Genomic DNA, 21,626 nt, shown 5'->3' on the forward strand with positions numbered 1-21,626 from the left:
GTTGTTTAAAAGACTAAAGAAATGAGAATAAAAAGAGATAACAGCAGTGTAGGTGAGATGTGTGATGTAGCCAATATAAAGTGACATCATTCCAGCCACGTATTTTGCTCCCCACACTCATTTCCGAGAGAGAGAGTAAGAGAGAGACTTATTTGTCTGGAGCACTGTTAATAAAAAGATAAAAAAAAAAAAGATGATGGAGAAATAAAGACACAAGTCATGAATACATTTTTGCTCCATTTCTTTGGTGTGACAGTGCTGTAGCAAACGCAAAATCTTGGTCATCACATCGCCACTTCTTATCTGAACTGTTTCAGAGCACATCCAAATACAAAATCAATTCTCTACCCTCCGGGTGTGAAAAGCTCAGGGAGATCAGGAGTTGCTGAAAACACTATAGGCACATATAAAGCGATCTGTATGTGCATGCGTTCTCACGGCTGTGTGCGCATTAACCAGTCTTGTGGCATCATGTACAATTGGCCGCAATCAGTGACATTTAGAAGTTTCTCAAAGCCTGAACAATTTGCATCACTGTTTTGACTTAAGTTCACAGATGCATTAATGAACCGCATTTGTCAAAGTGACTGCGTTTTGAAAATAAACGAAAATTACAAGTCAAAGACAGATAGCTATGGATATAAGAGAGCAATTAGCATATATCATCATCGTCATTATAATCATTAGCTGATGAAACTAGACAATTTACTGATTTTTCAGAGAAGCTGTCCATGTTTGTTTTGCAAATTAAAGCCTCCTGCTCCTCGGCATCTGAAAATATTTTAATGAATAATTAGATGCAACAATAAGGCTAACAGTGCATGCTGTTTCTTCTTTGCTTTGGCAGTACCCCAGCCTCTAGCTTATTTTTTGCTTCCTCATTACCAGGCATTTCCTACTGTATTATATTTTTTTACAACAAACATTTCCTTTTTCAATGTTTCTCTAGTTTGCATTTATTGAATGAAACCAGCTGTTGTGAATACACAAGAGACAGGCAGCTAGAACATCTTTACAGTACGCAGTGAAAATGTGGGCTGACAATCCATCACTTAAACACCTCTAAATACAACAGCACCAAGCATTACAGCTAGCAGGTTGTTGGGGGAAAAAAACTTCTCAAATGAATTACTTCTAAATGTCCTGTTGAGTGGGGAATGGAAAGCGTGTTTTTTAATGGATTTCAGAAACAAGTTTTGCAAATTTGCATGTTATTCTGCTTAAAAAATGATTAAGCTAATAAGCTTCAGAATTAGTGCATATTTTATATTCAAGTTTCTTAGACCCATTTACCTAATATCCTGCTGACATGAATGCTGTGACATTCTGTGCTATACTTTCCTTATCCAGCTTTCTTTAGAACAAATATTTTGAAAATCGAAATCAAGGAACCCATCAGACTTTAGGAGGAAAGTCAACAATTATGGAACCGACCCTAAAATGGTGCCCAGTGCATAATAGTTTGGCTTATTTTCATCTAGGAACCACAAAAAAAAAACCTAAAACAAACACCCACCCATGAAATCGTATGCAAGCACTAGGTAGACCAAACCAGCCCACTCACCCTGCTGCACGAAGGAGCCGTAGACGAACCACATGGAGTTATAGAGAGTGGTAGAGGACATGGATCCCATGGGCAGACGTGGTGGGTTGAGCCAGTTGAGCAGGTACACCAGTGTGCCTACGAGGAGCACCGTGCCAGCAATGCACGCCCAGAGCGACAGGTCGAAAGGCGCCAAGCAGGCAAACATGTCCACTGTGCGCTCAGCTTTCTTCAGCAGCACACCCACTGAGTAGTCCATGTAGCGTGTGGTGAAGTCCACTACGCTCTCTCGCTCCGGCGTGATGGTCAGCGCGGAGATCCCCACGTCTGCTCTCTAAAGAAGCACGAACACAGGTTGGTTTATGCACACAGCACAGAAATACAAAAAATAAAATCCTTAACCTCTCCAGTATATTGAACAGTTTGTATATACAGCGTGTCCACAAATACATACAAATATGATATCTTTGCAGACTAAATAAAACATTACATTAAAACTTATAACATTAAAACCACCTGATATTGTGTGGGTCAACTTTGTGCCACTAATACAGCACCTTGCCATCATAGCTAGTATTAACTTTAGCAATTTGTGCTACTCCTGTAGGACCTGACCGGACGGGATAACCTTCACTGCACACACGCATAAATGATCCCTGTTGCTCTGTTCAAAGGTTGTCCTTCCTTGGAGCACTTTGGTAGGTAGAAATCACTGCATACTGGGAACACCTCACCTCCTGTTTAGACCTGCTGTTTCAGAGATGCTCTGACTCAGTGGTCTAGCTGCCAATATTTGGGTCTTGTCAAAGTCACTCAAATTCTAATGCTTGCCCATTTTCCCTGCAACTTCTAGAAGTGACTGTTTACATGCTGCCTAACATTCATGTTATTCGCTTTAGCTGTCAGTCGTTAATGTTAATCTTATGGCTGATCAGTGCATGCTAAACATTTGTACACAATTAATAATGGATTGTTTAATCCAATTTGCTATAAATTGTAACAATACCTAATGACAATAATAATAATAACAATAATAGAATAATATATATTGTATATGTGCATATATACACACACGTAGAAAGAGAGAGAGAGAGAGAGAGAGAGAGAGAGAGAGAATGCATACTAGAAAATACTTACAACACTACATACTGCTCACTGTTATGATTATAATCATTTCAATTTCCCTCATGTCACATCAAAAGAAGTGGCAAGGCATAGGACTTATTTTTCTTCACCACAATAAATAACTCAATATCAGATTGAGAAGCAAACAAACAACCACAGGAGCATATATTTTAGCTAGAGGCTATATTGGCTGCTGCGGAATGGAAATTGCATCTACAGTGCTCAGACGCAAATCAGCATCCTATTTCTTTTTCCTTTCTTTTTTTCCCCCCTAGTTCAGGAACATTCTGTGTTGTCAAGCACACAGGCAGACAGGAAGAGCAGACTCTATAGGGCTGAGGAAGAGGCTCTGTCAAGAATCATTAGCCACGTGTGCCTGTATGAATGTCCATTTTCATCATCAGTGAGCCAGTGTTGAGCCTCACCTGGCTGACTCTCATTAGCCAGAATGGCCATTGTGAGAGGAAAGGAAGAGACGGATGACCTCGGTGTATGCACAGGGTTGTAGTCCTGTCCACTTCCTGTGCTTTTAATAATACCTGCCTTGTAGCACTAGAGCCACTGCCTAAATCAGTTCTCTAATACGCTGTGTAGAGATGAAATTTGAACACACACACAAATAAAAATAGCATTGTAAATAGACTTTTTGTTTCTTTATGTAAACATTGGCCTTGAAGAATTTCATACACTTGATTGTGCAAATCCATTAAACCTGAGGCAAAACAACACTGCTACATGATGCGCAAGCACTATGTAGCAATATTGCCAAAATGAAAATAGTCATTTATCGGTATACATTATTTCAGCACTAGATAATATTTTGTCGTTCTCACATTATGGCATCTCATTTGACTAGTCTTCCAAACTGAGAGAGATGAACGACACTTTTACTGAAACTTTCTCTGCACTGCATCTGTCATAATGATAGCCATTTTATCACACTGCATGCAAGACTGAAATACTGCACGCATTTCTCCTGAGCTCACTAAGCACATCTGAACACATCTGGTCCGTGCTTCATAATGATTTTTTAAATTGGCCCAAACATATCACTGACAAACTGCTTTCTCAAACTTATATTAAGAAGAAAAAAACAAACAAACAGAAAGAATACTCACTTACAATAAACTGTGCGAGCTGATGATCTCTATCCTTCTACCGACAATTAAATCACAGCTGACTAAACTTGCTAATTTCATGGTCTGATAGGAGAGCTAAACGCTTAAACAGCCAGAAACGGTCACTTTTGAAGGGATATTAAAGCTGTTTGAAGATTTGAGGTTTTAAGCTTGCCTAGCAAAAAGAAATATCAAAATATGACAGTGTGTGTGTGTGCCTGTGTGTGTGTGCGCTTGTGTGCATGTGTGTGTGTTCGTGTGTGTGTGTGTGTGTGATTGAGACAGAAATTGTGACAGAGAGACAGAAAGAAAGACAGAAAGTCAGAGAGAGAGAGAGAGAGAGAGAGAGAGAGAGAGAGAGAGAGAGAGACAGACAGACAGACAGACAGACGACAGACAGACAGACAGACAGAGAGAGATGATTTTTATATTTTAAGTTTTATATATTGATTAAGACCAAATTTACCCACAGATATGAGACACAGTTTGAAAAATTGGATTTTCCTGTTGGAAAATTAAATCTGCATCTCCATAAAGTAGCAGCAGCAGGAAGCATGAAGTGCTCTAAAACCTCTTGGTATACGGTTGCATTGAACTTGGACCTCAGAAAACACAGTGGACCAACACCAGCAGATGACATGGCACCCCAAACCATCACTGACTGTGGAAACTTTACACTGGACCTCAAGCAATGTGGATTGTTTGCCTCTCCTCTCTTCCTCCAGACTCTGGGACCCTGATTTCCAAAGCAAATGCAAAATTTACTTTCATCAGAGAACATAACTTTGGACCACTCAGCAGCAGTTCAGTCCTTTTTGTCTTTAGCCCAGGCTGGACGCTTCTGACGCTGTCTGTGCACTTCATGCTTCCTGCTGCTGACCAACTTTATGGAGATGCAGATTTAATTTTCCAACAGGACTTGGCACCTGCACACAGTGCCAAAGCTACCAGTACCTGGTTTCTTAATTGGCCAGCAAACTCGCCTGACCTTAACCCTATAGAAAATCTATGGGGTATTGTGAAGAGGAAGATGCGATATGCCAGACCCAACAATGCAGAAGAGCTGAAGGCCACTATCAGAGCAACCTGGGCTCTCATAACACCTGAGCAGTGCCACAGACCTATCGACTCCATGCCACGCCGCATTGCTGCAGTAATTCAGGAAAATTTGAAGCACGTGGTTATTCTTTTAAACAAGTACCAGTGGAGTAACAGGAGTACAGCTTTCCCATGTGAATCAAACTGGGGTTTTTTTGGTTGACTGCTGAATGTCTTGGCCCAGATCTGCAGAAGATTTGCTGTCGTTTTCATTTCTGTGATCGCAAAAAAAAATCCGGGAAGGACCGCTATATGGTCAATAACTGCAATTACTGGGAAATTGATTCATTTTAATGCTGTCATGAAGTCTATCTCCCTGAAGTTATTTGTTCACAGATGGAGAATTAAGCGCAAAACTGCATGTGGCAACTCATGGTTTCTAAGTGCTACTATCCACAGCTTCCATTCTACTTCCTTTAGTTTACTGAGGTTAAGTTCGGATGCTTGTTGTAGGCATAACGTTGACTAGCTGCATCAAGTATTCCAGCCAAAGGTCTTTTGTATTATACAGTATTAAGTTTGAGTATTCGCAACAGTTTTTATGAAGTGAATGAAGCAGGTCCGTTTTCACGCTGCAACTGTTTAATGATTAAAATGAATTAATTCCTCTACAGTAAATACTTTATCCTGGTCGGTGTCTCAGTGGAATCTGAAGCTTATCCCAGAAACACCAGGTGGAGGATGTGAGAATTCACCCAGGATGAAAAGACACTGCAAGACATTGCAACACACACACAAACACACACACACACCTTCCCCACACTCATCTACACCTCTGGGCAATTTAGCACAGCCGATACACCTCTTGGAATGTTTTTAGACTATAGGAAAAGACTGAAGAACTCACAGAGAAGCCATGCAAACATAGAGAGAACATTATTAGGATAAACTATAATAGCAACCTGATAAACCAGCAACCTGTTTTCTGTCCACTTCTCCTGATGTAAGGAAATGAATACTGTCTTGCACTCTAAGGATTGTTCACTGAAACCCTTCACTTATCTCTCTCCCTATTGCCATACAGCAAACAACGTAACCAAAAAGCAAGCCAAATTACTAGTTTAAGCTTGAGAAGAAAACAGCAAAATGCTAAGGCTTGAGTGAATTAAGTGAACACTTTTGTTAGAAAGGCTTAGGACTACAATTGCTATGATTGCTTTAGGACTGGAACTGCAACGGTTTTGCACTCAAGACGCCATCAGTGACCTGCTGATAACTTGATAACGAAAAAGACTTCATGATGAATTTGAATTTAATTAAATCATTTTCTAGCTGTATAGTGTTTTTAACAATGGATATAGAGAGTATAGAAGTTCAGAATAAAAATGACAAAGATTTATTTATATTTATCCCTAATGAGCAAGCCAGTGGCAATGGTGGCAAAGAAAAACTTATTTATTTTACTCTAAAGGGAACACATCCTCATCTGGGTGACACCAGATAGTGGGATTAAATAATGTCCATTCTACAACTGTGTTGTGTAACCAGGAGCTTTTGCGCAATATATGAGTGTGGTTTCTAAATTTATTATAGATTCAACATGAATTTTTACCGGCCAAAGCCATCAAATGTGCAATATTGGAGACTTGAGCTCAATAATTTTCTGGTTACAGAATTGGGCTTTTTTGACCATGGAGTATACAGTTATAGAAGGGAAATGATTCATAATCGCCCTATCTGGTGCCACCCAGATGAGGATGGGTTTCTTTTAGAGTCCGCTTGCTCTCAAGGCTTCTTCGTGTCTCATGGAGTCGCCACTGTTGCCTCTGGCTTGCTTATTACAGATAAATTAAGAAATATATAAAATATCCTGAATTTATATATTTCTGTATAGCTGCTTTGAGCCAATGTCCATTGTTAAAAGCACTTTACAAAATTTCATCAAATTACACCAATTTTATACGTCACTAATCCGTGTGCTCACTGGAAATTTTGATATGTTTTCTGGCTGTCCGGTTGAGAATCATGCTTGCAGTAGAGACAGCAGAGAGTGGAGAATAGCACTGAAGAGATACTGTCAACAGTTCTAAATGAAAAGCAGCATGCAGTGCTGGGTAATGGCCCTGAAAATGCTCAGATGACCTCTGACTGCTGAAATAATTTTACCTTTTTGTTTACTGGCCTGTACAAAACATTTCAGCTCAACATTTCATCCACATTCAGGGAATCTGTGCCAGTTTTCTGGAGTCTCAAGGCTTTGTTACCTCTAGCAGGGAAATGTTTTTCACCGGTTAGATTGACTTTCTGGGCAAATGGCTTACCTTGAACACCAGTTCACCGATTAGACCATTCCAGCTTCCGTCGGCTTGTTGGCTGCCGTATTTGTGATCAGGAGCCAAATAGATTTCATACTTGAAGCCGAGGTAATTAGACAGAGCATCCAAAACGTCAATGGCGAACCCTTGATACTTTTTGGGCTTCCCCAACACGTTTTCGGATACCATGACAAATGGCTCCTCCTGCAAAAAAAACAAAATCAAAACATTAATATTATAAAATGAACAAAAAAGTCCAACGTTCTGTCTTCCTTGATTTCTGAACTTCCCTTGTCTACCATCCAGCCCTATCTTTACTGTATATTGAAGCATAATTATGCTTTAGATCTCATCTTCTTATGAGATCGACTCTTCTTATCATGCTTTACGATGTTTAGTAGATTCATGCTTTACATTTATGCTTATCTTGCTTGGATGTGCTTTTATAGCTTATGTCACTATACTCTTGTTCACTTCACACATTGGTCAGTTTCTTCAGATTTTATTTTTATTTTTTTGCATTTATCTTGTTTTACTTTACTCTTTCTAATCACTTACTTCAATTTCTTTCTTTAAACTTACACTGTTTTAGAAAAGTTCTTCACGCTCACACCCCTGTTAATTACACCCAAATGTGAGAGAATTCACACTAAAACAGTGTTTAATGGAATTACCAAAAATATATAAATAAAACCATGAATAATGATAAAATGTATATTTACATTAACCTTGCGAAGGTATTATAATTATGGCTCTCAAGTGGTTGAACAGAAAAATAAAATATGCATTATAAGGCTATCATAAACCACAGTATGGACTGGCAGGTACTGTAGGTAGGAACTGACAAATGATTAAATGGGGGGAAAGAGACAAGAGATAATTCCAAGATTTTGTTTAATCATGATATCCAGTTAAACTGAAATTGGTCTGATAAACATACTGTACTTAATGAGGGTTCAAGCCCCAGAACCACCAAGCTGCTATTGTTTGGCCTTTGAGCAAGGCCCTTAACCCTCTCTGCTCCAGGGACACTGTATAATGGCTGACTTTGTTTTCTAACCCCAACATCCTTACCAACTGGGATATGTAAAGAAAAGAATTTCACTGTGTGCCAATTGGTGTGTATATACTGTATGTCACTACCAAGCCATGACCCAAACACAGCACGATATAACAGCATGCACAGGAACCTACTGTACGACATTAAACAGCATACAAATATCTTAAAGCCTGTTTGTCTATCTTCTTAAAAGTTACAACTAACGTTATACATAGAACAGAATAATTTTCCCAGAATAATTTTCCCACACACACACACACACGCGCACGCATGCACACGCACACGCACACGCACACGCACACACACACGCACGCACGCACTTACTTAATCAGAACATTAAAAAGCAAAGCAATCAAAACAAAAGCACAAATAATTTAGATAAAGCTCTTCGTTTTTCGTTTGATACATAAGGAAATGTTGCAGTATGTAATCAGGCTTTAATGTCACATCACATTAATGTAGCTTTATGAGCTTCATGTCACTTTCAATGAGCAGTGATGAAACCAACTAAGTCCATATGGCTTTTTTTGTGCTGGAGAGCAGCTTCTGGATACAGTGGCCTAGATCAAAATTCTCAGAAAACATGGAGATGGAAAAAAAATTATAGTGTAATAATTAGAAATGTGAAAAGGTTATAGAAAACCTTTTTTATGGGAGGTTTTTACTTGTACAGGTTGTCATGAGCTCTGCAGCTCCAACTCACAACAGTTTGAATTTAATCACATTTTAACATTAAATAAGCATATAGCAAAAGAATGCAGATATATTGAATCGTTTTGTGCATGCACGGTAAATGTGTCTTGTGTCAGAAAAATAATGATGATGGTTTTAGATAATGGTCCATTCACACTGTTTGGCAATAATTTGTACATGAATTTCAGCACTAAGAAATAGCCAAGTAAACAAAACTGATTCAAATAAGACAATCAATCCAGCAATTTCTGAGGCCCTGTTCACATCCTGAGTGATCTGATTGGAAGTGGGCGTCTGCATATAGGGTCCAATGTATCTCGGTAACCTGAGTTGATTTGGGAAGCGTATGAACACATAACATTTATAGTGTGACAGCAACAACGAGTCATCTAATGGACTGTGTCATTGACCTAAGCAGAAAAATGTAATCAAATTCATCCTTCAATTTTCTGTACTTATCCTTCACAGGGTTGCAGTGAGCCTGGAGTCTATTGCAGGGAACTCAGGGCAAAAGTGGGGTAGGCGACATCCTGAACAGGGTGCCAAGCCTCTGCAGGGCACAATCGTGCACTCATTCACATACTACAGGCAATTAAAAGATGCCAATCAGCCTACGGGTCTTTGGACTGGAGGAGAAAGCACAGAGAGAACATGCAAACTCCACACACAGAGCAGAAGTGGGAATCAATCCCCCAATCCTGGAGATGTGAGGCAATTATTAGTGCCAACCACCACACCACTGTATCTTCCATAATCAAATTTAAGTCATGTTTAAATTTTACTGGTTCAGAGGACAACATAGAGGGAAAAGCTTTTTACAACTGATCAGCAACATAAAAAGAGAAATTACATGTAAACAGAATGAAAGTAGACAAAGAAAAATGTGAAAGATTTGTAATATAAAGGATCTAAAATACAAAAGGAAAGAAAAGTATAAACTTTAAGTGCAGATTTGTGTTGCTGTATTTGCAAAAATATTCATTTTCAGAATGTTTGGAAATCATGCTGAAGAACATGAGTTCTGTACTGCAGGGCTAAAGGATAAAGGTCATGTGACAAAAGCAGACATGAAAGCAGCTGGTTTTCGTAGCTATTTTCCATTCATTGTTCAAGTCTTGTTAGCAGTCCAAAATATCAAAATGTTTGAAAAATCAACATGAGGATTGGGGAGACATTTCTGCCTTAAAAAGATGCAGCATAACACCAATGCAATAAATGTGCAAGAGCTTCAGGAGCAAAAGGAGCGGTCACTCATGAGTAAGAGTATAGACTGAAAAGGTTCTGAGTAACTGCGTCTTTCACGGAGACCATCTGCAGCGACTGACCCAGCTAGACAGACGGAGGTCCACGATCTCGGAGGATTTACTCAAACCAACCCACACCAGTTATTCTGAAGACATGGGATGATGTGATTTGGAACAAATAAGAGCTGAGTGAAAAAAAGGTCTGCAAACATTGTCACAGTCTGTTGTGATGGCTCTGGAGGAATTGTAAAGGTCACGCAATTTAAAAAAAACAACAACCAACAAACAACAAAATAACCCAACAAAGAAAATAAAAACTTTCTCTGGGAGTTTATCAGCTTAAGTATATTTTATATTTCCCTTGTCACTTACTATATTTTGGGAGGCTGAGTTTTTTCCCCAATTACGGTTGTTTTTTTTTATCTGGTTAAATCTAAATATAATATATGAGCATTGAATTGAAGAACGTTTTCAACAAGCTTGTAACTGACAAATTTAAATTCATCAATTCATATTTGTAGCTCTCTATTAGAAAATAGCTCTTTCCAGTTCATCCAACCATCCGTCCATCCTCAAAACTGCTCTTATTAGATCACAGGGAACCAGGAGCCTATCCCAGGAGGCCCAGTAAACAAAGCACAGTACACTCTGGAAAGAATGCCAGTCTATCGCAGGGAATACTCCTGCACACACACTACGGACAATTTAAATATTCCAATCAGCATACAGTGCAGGCTTTTAGACTGGAGAAGGGAATGGGATTACATGAAAACTTCAGCGAACGTGCAAACTCCACACACACACACACACACACACACACACACACACACACACACACACACACACACACACACACACACACATACACGGCAGAAGCGGAAATCAAACCCCTAACCATGGAGATGTGAAGCAAAAGCAAAAACCACAAAGTCTCCATGCCCCCATCTTTCTAGTTTATCTACATACCAAGATGAAGCATATTGATCTAGTATTATAATAATAGCATAGAAAGATCTCTGCAGCTGAGTTTCAGCACACTGCTTTACAATGCTTTACAGATCCCTGCAATCAGTGTTTAAACACTGCACTAACTACAATCTGTGGAGATATGATGCTTAATGAAGTGTAAATACATAAAAAAAAAATCTCTTCATAAACAACTGTTATAGAGCAGACAACTGCCAATCAAAGCTGTGGTGGACAAATAAGCATGTTTTTTTTTTTTTTACCTGTGTTAAGTCACAAATAATTAACATTACAAGCTTTTTTTTCTATGCTTCAACAACTTAACTATTGTATCTAAAGCATTCTTTCTTTGGCTTTACAGTATAGTATGTTCCTGCAGAGTGCACATGCATGATGATGCCTTCTGTTAAAGAAAGCAGTCTTCCTGGTTTAAGATTTAAGCCTAGAGATTGATCATTTGAATCTTTCATTGAACCTTCAATGAAATCAATTAATTTGCTTTTCAGCCAAAGACATTTGGGTGATTAGTGCTACAGAAGATGAGAATAAAGGAAAGATGGATGAATCACACAGTCTAGAAGTAGAAGAAGTGACAGCTTATAGACTGAACTTTAATCAACTTTGCTCCTCACACATTACTGTCAAATGCTCATACGCAATATGCCCAGAATGCTGTCAAAACCACACTGGAAGACATTAAAAAGTGCTCAGGAACTTATAGGACATTCTATCTAATCATTCCATCTATGACATAACCTTAATGATCAAAAGTAAGAGGCTGCAACGAGAAATGAAAACGATAAAATTCCCTTTTCCTGAATTAAACCTGGAAGTAATCAGTTTGGTGAAAGTGAAATGACCGTAAATGCAAAAGTCTTTAGCGATAAGTGAAGCAGATTAAGATTTCAGGTTAGGAAGGAACTCTGTATAAAAAACAGAAAAACGTTCACTACTGAACTCAACAAGAAACGACAGTAGACTATGATTTGGAGCACTTTACAGCATGGTGTTCTTGGGACTTTCTTGGGAAAACATTCTCACATCTGATTTTTCATCGACATGTGAATAGTAATAATAACATCATTACTTTAATTACATTAAAATTTGGCTGTGATTACCAGTAATAACATTTATTTGAATAACATTTGGAAGCCAGCATTGATTTCATATTACTATTATTCAACAATATTTGGTACATATTTGGTTATAAATATAAGAAAACTTTTTTTTAACTTCTTTAACTGTTCACACTAATAGCCCCTTCTTGGCTCTCTCTAATAGCCCCACTGGGTACAGGGATACTGAAAGCTTCAATCACCTGTCTCCCAAAAGAAAAACCTGGATCAATCGCTGATGATAGAGATGATGGTTATCACATAATTCAATTCAATTCAAATTTATTTGTATAGCACTTTTAACAATGGACATTGTCTCAACAAAACATAAGAAACATAATACAAAAAGTTGAATTATAGAAACTTTAATATTATACAAATGTTCAAGATTAATATTAAACTCATATTTAAAAATGTGTTTGTATTCATCCCCAGTGAGCAAGCCTGAGGTGACTGAGGCAAGGAAAAACTCCCTTATATGGATGAAGAAGAGTCAAATGGGAACATCATCCTCATTTGGGTGACTGGAGGCTGTGATTATAAATATATAGTCTAACAGTTGTGTATTGATGAGGAGGTTGATTAAGTTGTCAAGTCAAGTCACTTTTATTGTCACATCACCACAGCACATGTGCCTTGGTGAGTGAAATTCTTAGGAGCAAACTCCAGAAATTGCAGAACAGTTGTACAGATATACAGATAAAGATATAGATAATGAGTTGACGTGAAAATGTGCAATTTGCTCATACATATAGTCAGTGCAATATGTGTGTACAATATGTACAATTAACAAACATACTGTAATGAAATCAACAGGTGAAATGTGCAGTATGCTCATACACATAGTATGATCTTACTATATTAGAAAATAAGTAACCAACAAAAAACAAAATCAGTAGAGAGCTAATTAAACCAGATATTGTACACCAACGCAAAACATGTGAATTAAAACCAATAAACTTTAATAGGCCTGATAAAAATACAGTTCACTCAAACGGTGCAAGCGCTTGTAACCACAATGGGGCCCAATTCGTTGGTGCACAAGTGACGGCTTCAATATTAAATTTCTACTGGAAATAAAATAAACAGAAACATATCCGTAATGTACTTGTACAGCCTTGCAGTCCACGAACACATTCACTAGATAACTGGGATGAAGACAACAAGCATTGCTCAGTCTAACCGTACTGTTTAGTGGAGATCAATAATCAGCTAGAAACTATGGACCAAAACACCAAAGACTGTAGTCACTGAAAGTTATCAAAACTGAGTAAACTCCTCTGTTTCACCGTCTTCAAAAACTTCAACACTTCTTTTTCCTGCGGCTTACACTTGATTTGTCCAGACACCCGTCAATCAACTAGACATGTATCTATTAAAAACCTTAATTAGTTACAATTTCATAGCAGAAAAACATGAAGGACTCGTTAGCGGAAGTTACGGAAGTGTAGTGTTAACAGAAAATGCACAAATATTTTAAACATGAACATATTTTAACAAATATTTCTATTCACAGAAATCTTAAAGAAAATTTGTATGACCCAAATCATATATAAACAAAAACCAGGGATATTTTATTAGTGCCCTACAACCGCTTGCCTTCTTTTCTGGAAAAAGTGGCACTAATGTGCACTAAGACAATAAGTTATTTTTTGAGTTACATTAAGTATTCCCTGAATATATGCACTAGGATAAAAATTTTTATTTAATTAAAATCTTACAAAAGTACAGTTTCTTAAACTTAATAATAAAAAACTTGATCAAAAATGAAAACAAAAAGTTTTCAAGGTCTCGTGTCTGAAGCACTTTTTATTTGTTAATTTATGTTTATTATATTTTACAGATTAGGTCCTTCACTAGCTGTCGAAGTCACACAGCTTTCTGTAGGCCTAGTTTTCGAATGCTGCATTCTTCAGCACGTCTCATAACAGAAACTAGCATCTTCCCAATCACCATGGTGATTTTTTCAACCTGGATCGACACCGAGCAAATCAGCAGAGGTGTCTCACTGCCTGATATGGAAACAATACATTCTCAGACCACGAGAACCCTGCATAGCATTGTGATAACAGCTGAGATGATCTTGATCTCTCTTCTCACCATCTATGTCTCTAACCACATCCGTTGCATCCAGCAATGATGTTTATGACCCTTTCAAGCCCTCCAGCCATCAAGTACAAGGTACATGAGCATCCATGCTACCACCACCAGCAACAACGACTTTGAAGCAGTTACTATATGCAACAAATTCCTGCCTTCCAACACTTACCTGTGTTAATTAAAACCTTCTCAAGGTTTGCCACTGTACATCCATCACTGCAATAATCCAAAAATAATACAGCTGTGGCACAATGAGAAATGTTTTTATTTACTGCTTTCTCTCACTCTATCTTGCTATTCCCCATTTTCATAGCTTGTTCATACTGTTTGTCCTAGTTCTGTTGACCTGCTTATTTTATGTGCACTGTCTTGTATATTATTCTATAGTTTTGCACTCATCTCTCACAGGAATGAATCTACACTTTATGTAGTCCAGTGTACTGTGCTACTGTATTCTGTTTTGCACCATAATCTTGGAGAAATGACATTTCATTCCGATGTATACAAGCTATACAGAGAAAACACCCACTAGACACAAAAGTGTGTGTGTTTGTGTGTATAAGGTCGGCTTTGTGCTTTGTTTTAGCTCCACTGTCTAGCATAAAAGAGTGATGCTGGTGCAAATGTGCCTTAGGTATTAGTGTTGTATGTGGTGTATTATATATATTTGGCAGATTCAGCACACTGAATGTGAAGTAGATTAATTTATATGTTTATTACTCTCCATATAATATAAGCAGGATTTTATGACAATTTGTAAAAAATGTAATAAAAATATAAAATCAAGAGCATTGTACAAAACAAAACATTATATTATGCTATATAACACACCTCTAATCATACTTTATCTTCTGATACTCGTTGTGCAACAAAATATGATTGTGTTGGGATTGTGCTAACAAAGTTCCACAAAGAGCATGATAAGTTTTTTATATAACAATTGGTTTTGGACATTCTCCCAGGCAGCATCAGGTTACAAATTAATTATAAAAGCACTGACATCTGCCAGTAACAAGAATACTGTACAAACGGAAAAGAAATGAATGGTGGTAGAAGGGTAGAAGTGAGAAACTGGTACAAAAAAACAATGAAAACATGAACATTCTTTTGAAGGTAAATCATCCCGGACATGTAGATTTGCCTTTCAATGCTACCAACTATCTTAAAATATTGTGAACAGTGATATTTCATATAAAGCATCACACACTTGGTCCCTGATGCTGCAGACCACCATTCAGGTGTAACTAGCTGATCTCAGTACCACAAAACTCTTACTGTATAAGCAATACTTCTCATTCACCCACCATTTTTTACATGACAGCTCCCATCACCCTGCATCTTGTATTCACCACTGTTGTGTTCGGCATTGGCTGTGCCAGTAAAAGTAATAGTCCGCTGCTTATTTTTCATATTGGCTTTAATAAATCCCTATCGATGAATGGAGAGTTTCTGGGAACGTCGGGCAGATTTATCTCAGAGAAGGCATTATTGACTGCATGCTGCCTGCACATTAAGCCAGTGCTTTCTAATCCACACCAGGCCCCCCTCGCTCAATAAGCTATTAGTGGGAATGTGGACATGCATGCCAAGGCTCACAGCAGCCAAGGAGCGCCATCTATCAGAGTCCCTCTGAGGAGATGCTGACGTAATTTACTATCACTTCTATTGGAACTTTGCGCTGTTTCAAAGTATGCTGTTTGGTTTTTTTGTAGCATCATCTATCCTTCATCTACACTTAACATGTGAAATTTGCCAGCGGGGGGAAGATTGTATCGTTTTCCCTTCTCGTTATATGGCCATTCCTTCCATTTTACAACATTGAGTTATTCAAGGTTGTACAGGTGAGGAGCAGTCAGGATTTGAGGGATTATACAAATATAAATGGTATACTGTATGAACATAATTACCATATTTTACAGCAAAATAGGAGTTGGCTTGGGAATATGATTGTGTGTACAAGCATCTACTGTATGCCTCACTCAATTTTTCTTTCACTTGTACCTCACATATGGCTGACTTTGGAAGCACATGGCAGTGCTTTTCCCTCTATCTCAGGCTTTATCCCTAGGATCGCTCCTCTCTCTCTCTCTCTCTCTCTCTCTCTCTCTCTCTCTCTCTCTCTCTCTCTCTCTCTCTCTCTCTCTCTCTCTCTCTCTCTCTCTCTCTCTCTCTCTCTCTGGCATACTGTTCTGATCCACAGTGACAGTGATGTAGACAAGAATAGTACTGGGGTGGTGGGAAGCTGACAAACTCCATGGCAGCAGCAGTGTTTCCCTGACAGTCTGTCCATGTCTTGAGCAGCTCGACACTTTTGACTCATGTGACTATCAAAAACTCCATGTTAACAGTGCTATAAATCCTGACACCACAGTCACTGGGACACTTAGTTACATCCAGCGAACTCATGAACCCTTAGAACTTCTGTGACTAATCTGTCTGCCATCAAGAGAGAAAAAAGGAATTTCTCTTCATTTATGTAAAGCTTTGATTTATAAAAGACTAAATTTCCCACGGGTGCAAACTCCCTTCTTCCCTAAACACATGTTGTTATTGCAGGGAAGTAGAGAACTCATCAAACTGTTTTCTTTTTCTTCTTCTTTGACTCATTTGAAGTGTTTTTAATGAAAATTTATCAATACAGAGGGTAATTTTGCACTTAAAAGCTTCATGAGCTCATTGGTCTCTATGGGAAAGCAATAGGTCACTGGCTAGATGGTGCAACAGAAAGCTTTAAATAACTCAATGATGTTATTCATGAGTGTCTGAGCAGAACTCAAGCTCTGAACTTCACACATCAATCTACAGTAATAAAGTACCTTAATTTTAGACCTCATTATAGTTGGACAAGTGAACAAGTGTACTATTCTTTTTATTCAAAATAGGTTTCTGCAGGGTCTTGCCTTTGAGTTTTTAATCACTCAATAATTCACTAAATTCATTCTAAGAGGTTTGAGATATAAGATTATTTGGGATAAAGCACTATAGAAAACCACTTAAGTTTTTAACTGCACCATTTTTCTCACAAATAGGAAACATCTCTCTTCAATAAATCACTTTCGATTCATTTTGTGCTGACGACTGCTGTAATGACGCTCTTTCTAAAAAGGATGCATCCATACTAAACACTTCCTGTATATGCCTATATATCTCCCTTTATAGAGAAGTTTTGTGAACTTGATGGTCAACATGATGATTTACAGTCCCTTAAAACTTACTAAATGATATTAGACTGAACGCTGACTCTAGCACTATATAAGTGTTAGTTATTGACAGTGAATGATATTTGTTACACAGTTTTCTATATAGAAAGAGAAACAGAAACCTTGAAATATTTTAGACTGATTAAAAAAACAGTAGGGAATATCTCCAGTGGTGCTTAACTGGTCATGAATCTGAGTGAACCTCCCCATGCCTTATGCTTCCTTAATGCCAATTCAAATGAGTTATTAAAAACATTGCTTAACAGTCAACACACATCTCTTTACCCCATCTGTCTAACACCGTCCACACACCTTATTTAGGTAATAAATCAGTAGTGTGTGTGTGTGTGTGTGTGTGCAGGATGTAAGCTACTATTCTATTTCACAAACTTTCAATTCACTATTATTTAAGAAATGACAATATTCTTTCAGTCATTCTTTCCTGTGCCCATAGTTTTGAAGATAATCTGACCAAGCGCCCATCTGCTATGTTTACAGCTCGCGTTGATTTCATTTATTTAATGGATGCCTTTAAGGTGCTTCTCTGTGGACCGGACTGGACTCGGATCTCGAAAGCATAAGTAGATACAGGTGTTTCACATCTAAATATATTTTAGAGAAGCTCATTCATGCCTTCATGGACAAGAGAGGGGATTACTGCATTGGTTTCTTTACTGGTCTGTTTCCTGTTTAAGAATAAAAAATAAAACAGTTTCAGCTCATTCAAAATGCAGCCACTGAAATGCAAACCAGGATAAATGGTGCGTTCAAGTCATTTAGGAAAGATTGGATTTACGAGCACATGAGCACCACCACAGAGCAGACTTAATTATGATTGGAAACTTCTCTGAGCATGTCAGTTCAATAGATGATGGTAAATTTGTTGAGATTGAAGAGTTCACTCCTCTCAGAATCTGATTCTGGTTATTATGTGTTTTATGTATGCGGCAAGTTGTTGAAATTCAAGCAAATTCGTTAAAAGTTAAGCACCTATAGGAGTGAAATGGTTTGATTTGTGACGTTGCCTGGCAGTTTGTTCAGAGATGTTGCTTTCCCCTCTGTCATTTATTAGCATTTATTGATACAGAAAACCAGTTGATGTATTTTTTGTAGTTAAATAAGAAAAGACACCTCCGTCCTGCTCTGATGGGAGTCAACCGAGCACACCTGATATGAATTCCCAACTCGTATACTGTATACAAACGTCCTAGGAGGACTTGGAGAGTGGAGCACATCATGCATCCAATCCTCAGATGCTTACAGTGACTTCCAGTTAATTACAGAACTGATTATAAAGTGCTGCTACAAATCATTTAATGGCTTTGGAACAAAATGCATCTGTTTCCTGCTCGAAGAAAACAAACCTGAGCAGGCTGTTCAGATCGTTAGGGGCCGGTCAGTTAATAGCACCTCAGACAGTATCACAGGCATCCTTGGCTTGCGGTCTAAAAGGTAATTGGACAATATATACTGCTATTTAAGTGGAAAGCACAGTGCTCTACTGCAAGCATGTATCTTGGAGAAAACCTATGCTTGCATTCCCACTCTATGATGGACGGTTGAGGAACCAACAGAAAGGAAGCAGGAGTTAAGAAATGGTAACAACTAACATTAGCAAGAAAATATCAATCACACTAAAATAGCTGAAAAAATCATAAACAATTATTTGCAGCAGAAATTGTATTGTTCAACATAATTATGATAAACTACACGTTATATTATCATATGAAGGAGGTAACCAGCTGAATGAAACTCGTTTTCATACATTTTGGAGCAAACAGTCCTTCATATTAAACTTATTTGGAAAGAAAATATTGTCAAGACTACTGAGGAGATAATAGGGAAATAAACTTCGTGTGTTTTAGCAAATATGACAGAATATGAATATTTATTAAACAAACTCTTAAATAAATTATCAACTGTTTCTAGTTTGTATATGTGTATATTGCTCCACTAACCATTTATTAAAATACAGTATTTTTAAAGCAACATGTTCCAGTTGGTTTAAATAACGCATAGTGGCAAAGCTGGCATCCTTCCTTCTCCTCATTTTACGTTACACACATCAGCCATCTATGCACTCGGGCTATAGGGAGGAACTACATATAATGCTGAAATACATTTCTTTGAATGGCTATTATTTATATATTTTGGCAAATCAGCAAATAGTGATGGGCAATCACACATATGACAAAATTATCATATCACAATTCTCATTATCTTAGAATTCCTAAGACCCACAGTTCTGTAAAAATCACAGTGTATATACTGTATATTTGGTAAAAAAAAAAAATTGCTAGCAATACAGAAGGGCTAAAAAAAAACTTGTCTAATTTTTTATTATTATTATTATTTCATGTCTACAAAAAAACATTATTTTTATTTAAATTAAAAAAATAAAAGCAAAAAAACAGATTTTTAATTTTTTTAACTATTACATAGACCTTCAACTGCTTATTATTAAATAATAATTCTGTTAAAAAAAGCATGATTGCTATGATAATGTCAAAATGCCCATTCTTACCAGCGACACGACGGCATGTGAATAACAGACCTGGATAACATATTTCATGTGCAACTAGAATGTACTACGGTTCATAGTCAAAATTCTTGATTATTTTTATTGTATATTAAGGACTATACTGAGCCGTCCCTGTTTGGTAAATTGCTATCGGAAAAAAAAACGGGGGTTTTATTCTATGATCAGTGGCTTTGTGAGGGTGGGGCTTCGAGTTTAGCTGTTGTTAGTATACGGCCATTGCATTCATTCAGTCATTCATTCATTGGTGAGGTAATAATGCAAATGCTGGTGAGTCACAGTCTCACGTGGCTAAACCGATCATCCTTTCCAACCCAAGCAAAGCCCCTGGTCTAGATTAATACAATTAACCATTTAAGCAGCTTGTCATAAATTGGTGTAAGATTACATTATCTTTACCATCAGAGATTAGTTGGTTAGGTTTTCCTGTGAGTTTGCTCATACAAGAATGTATGAATTCCAAGCAACTGGTAGACTTTCTTTCCTGAGAATTCTCTGCTGTGCATTTATATGCTTTGGTCAATTACACTAGAAAGAGTCATCTTACGGGAACAATTGCTCACTGTTTCCTCTGCCCATTCCCTGGTACACACTCTGCATTTTGTCAGACCAGCAAGCACATCACCAAAAGCAGTAAAGGAAAGGTTGAAAAAGAGTGAGACATGAACCAGACGTAGAATCGCTTTCTTCTTGTACTAACTTCAAAGCAGGAATATGAAGAATTCAGACAACTAAACCTTTAAAAAACTCGAAGGACTCAATCAAATCTGTGCTGGAGGCAATATAGAAGAACTGAAATCTGAATATACAGCTAGCTCTTACTCATCCTTCAATCCCACACTCAAGCACACCAAACTCCTTTTCAACATATGTACGGGAGGCTTCGTTGGACTCGGATGAGTCTCTGTGTTTCTCTGTATCCAGTGAGTAAATGTCCGTAATTCACATCCAAATCTAAACCTCTCCCATCAGCTGAAACGAGAACAAAAAATGTTAAAATGAGCTCTTACCAGGACAGTAACAACACGTAGCACCACCCCACGCATGTTGTTCTCCAGCTTCCGGTCTGACAAGGTTCCATTTAGTCCATGGACAGGGTCCCAAGTCGCCAGCTTAAGAAAAAAGAAAAAAAAGAAAAAGAAAAGAACATTGAAATCAGTGAAATAGATTAAACATAGAAGGTTTTTCTTTATACTTTATTCATACTTTTTAGTTCTGCAACTTCATAATATAATGAAAGACTGAGATTGCTCTCTGGGATCGCAAGCACCAGCTATTGAAATGATGTAATATTATTTCATCTAATACAGTTATGGAGCATGCATTTAGTTCTAATACTGAAATAAGACTTAATAAAATACCAGTGTCTCTGTTATAGAAATGCAACAGAAAGTAAATGCAAATGAAAATTCTCACAATGCAAAACGTAAATGCTAGCGCAATCCTCTTTTATTCTAAAAGGGGTTTCTTGTTTGTTTGTTTTTCCTTGAATGAATACTTTAATTAACACTAATAATTGTGAACTAATAAACCGTTAACCTTAACTAAGATGAGAGTCTTATGAAGTCAT

The 21,626-nt window shown here is 37.6% G+C and overlaps 1 protein-coding gene across 8 annotated transcripts in view; it reads right to left on the reverse strand.

The window, feature by feature from the left end:
* grid2 (glutamate receptor, ionotropic, delta 2) overlaps nt 1-21,626 on the reverse strand; it is a 407,738-nt gene that overhangs the window by 77,916 nt on the left and 308,196 nt on the right. For all 8 annotated transcript variants that reach the window (XR_007137759.1, XR_007137758.1, XM_047800191.1 and 5 more), the window contains 3 exons: nt 21,067-21,168; nt 7,146-7,343; nt 1,565-1,877 (listed from right to left, as the gene is read on the reverse strand). Coding sequence is in view for 6 of the 8 variants with exons in the window: in XM_047800191.1 (XP_047656147.1) it covers nt 1,565-1,877; nt 7,146-7,343; nt 21,067-21,168 (613 nt within the window). In the remaining 2 variants the exon portion in view is untranslated. The remainder of the gene's footprint in view (nt 1-1,564; nt 1,878-7,145; nt 7,344-21,066; nt 21,169-21,626) is intronic.

The sequence above is a fragment of the Tachysurus fulvidraco genome, chromosome 14, assembly GCF_022655615.1.
Source record: "Tachysurus fulvidraco isolate hzauxx_2018 chromosome 14, HZAU_PFXX_2.0, whole genome shotgun sequence".
Classification (NCBI taxonomy): domain Eukaryota; kingdom Metazoa; phylum Chordata; class Actinopteri; order Siluriformes; family Bagridae; genus Tachysurus; species Tachysurus fulvidraco.